Source organism: Parus major, unplaced genomic scaffold, assembly GCF_001522545.3.
Source record: "Parus major isolate Abel unplaced genomic scaffold, Parus_major1.1 Scaffold444, whole genome shotgun sequence".
Lineage (NCBI taxonomy): Eukaryota > Metazoa > Chordata > Aves > Passeriformes > Paridae > Parus > Parus major.
This window is the reverse complement of record NW_015379348.1, coordinates 3,755-5,515: the sequence shown is the minus strand read 5'-3', so window position 1 is coordinate 5,515 and position 1,761 is coordinate 3,755. Positions and strand designations below refer to the sequence as shown.

Below are 1,761 nucleotides of genomic sequence, written 5' to 3'. Positions count from 1 at the left end.
GTGAGGATTTCCCGTGAGGATTTACCCGTGGGTGCTGTGGCTGGAAGAGCTGGGCAATGCCAGCCATGGTGCTCCCGAGGTCGTGGCCGTGCCCACAGGTGCCCCCTGGCATGGGCAGGTGCTCTGCCCGGTGGATGAGGTGCAGGGCTGGCTCAGGGGTCCCCAGGGGTCTCAGGTAGTAGCTGGTGTTGCTGCTCAGCACAATGAGGCCCCTGGGAATGGGAACAGCCCCAATGGCTCCTGTGTGCTCCCCCAGCCCCACAAACTCACGGCACATCAGCCTGGTCCCTGCCCGAGCTGGGGATCTCTGCCCAAACAGCCCCAGGGGCAAATAAACCCTGGGCACCAAAACCTCCCCTTCAGGGCACTGAGCTCAGGCTGGGACAGCTGCTCTGAAATCCGGTCCCTGCCCCAGCCTGCCCAGTCCCGGGGCCGCGGGAAGGGAGGGAGAAGGACAAGAAGGGAGCAATGGGGAAAATCAGCCCCGTAAAGCATTTGGAGCTGGGCTTGCAGGGGCATCGCTGCTGTTCTGGGTGGTCCCAAAGGGGATCCCTGCCGGGAGAGGGAACAGCAGATCCATCCCACCCTTTTCCAGCTCCACACCCCCCGACCCTGCGTTCCTGCAGTCCTGGCTCCCCTCAGCCTGCTCCTTCCCCCATTCCCTGTTCCCCTGTGCTGTATTCCTGATCTCCATTCCCTGTTCCCCTGTACCGTATTCCNGAACCAAACCGAATCAAACCAAACCAGACCAAACCAAACCAGACCAAACCGAACCAGACCAAACCAAACCAGACCAAACCAAACTAAACCAGACCAGACCAAACCAGACCAAATCAAACCAGACCAGACCAAACCAGACCAGACCAAACCAGACCAAACCGAACCAACCCAAACCAAACCAACCCAACCCAACCCAAACTGAACCAACCCAACCCAACCCAAACCAGACCAAACCCCTTCCTGTTCTCACTGAACCACAACAGGAAACACCCACCTGGGCCACTGACATACACAGCTGAGATGGGTGAAAATCACCCAAATTATGGAAAAGAAACACCAAAAAGGACCCAGAGAGCAGCAAAAATAAAACTGTCAGAGGCTACAATGTGTAAGGAGCTGAGGAACAGGAGAAACTCATTTTCTACAGAACCCTGAGCAAGATTCTTCTCTCATTTCACACTTTGTGGAGGTTTGGTGGTTTATGAAGAAGCAGGAAGCATTTCCTTCTGCTTAGAAACAGTTTCATTTCCTCTTAAAGCTGAAAAATATTTTCATATCAGGACATTTCATTCTCGAGATGACTCAGAGGACATTTTATAGAAGTGGTTCTGAAATCCCCTGAGCTGGAGGGAGACCTGTAAGTGCCTGCAGGTTATGGAGGCTGAGCAAGCCAATGTACCCTGTATGAATTTATGTACATTATACACACAGCTGTGCAAACAGGGACAGGCTGAACACAGAAATGTGCTTTTCCCCAGCACAACCTGCCCAGGCAGAGGATAAATCCTGTGGGATCAACGCCAGGGTCTGGCAGCCCTGACAGCACAAGTGGGGTCCCACTGTCCCTTCCCAGTTGGAAGAGCAGATGGGTTAAAACCACGGGGAATGAACAGCTGCCTTTCCTCAGAGTGGGGATATCTGGGGTGAGTGTAGCGGCAGGAGGTGGAAATTCCAAAGGGAGAAGGACTCTGGAAAGGAAACTGGCCCCAACCAGATGGATTAGGAATCCCCCCCAGTGCCACCCCAGCCATGGCAGGGACA

General features: G+C 54.4%; 1 protein-coding gene across 1 annotated transcript in view; it reads right to left on the bottom strand.

Annotated features, from left to right (window-relative positions):
• LOC107199126 (disintegrin and metalloproteinase domain-containing protein 19-like) overlaps nucleotides 1-1,761 on the bottom strand; it is a gene marked incomplete at its 5' end in the record, with an annotated part of 27,687 nt that overhangs the window by 22,177 nt on the left and 3,749 nt on the right. Inside the window, one exon of the mRNA XM_015616462.1 lies at nucleotides 26-212. Coding sequence (XP_015471948.1) covers nucleotides 26-212 — 187 coding nt within the window. The remainder of the gene's footprint in view (nucleotides 1-25; nucleotides 213-1,761) is intronic.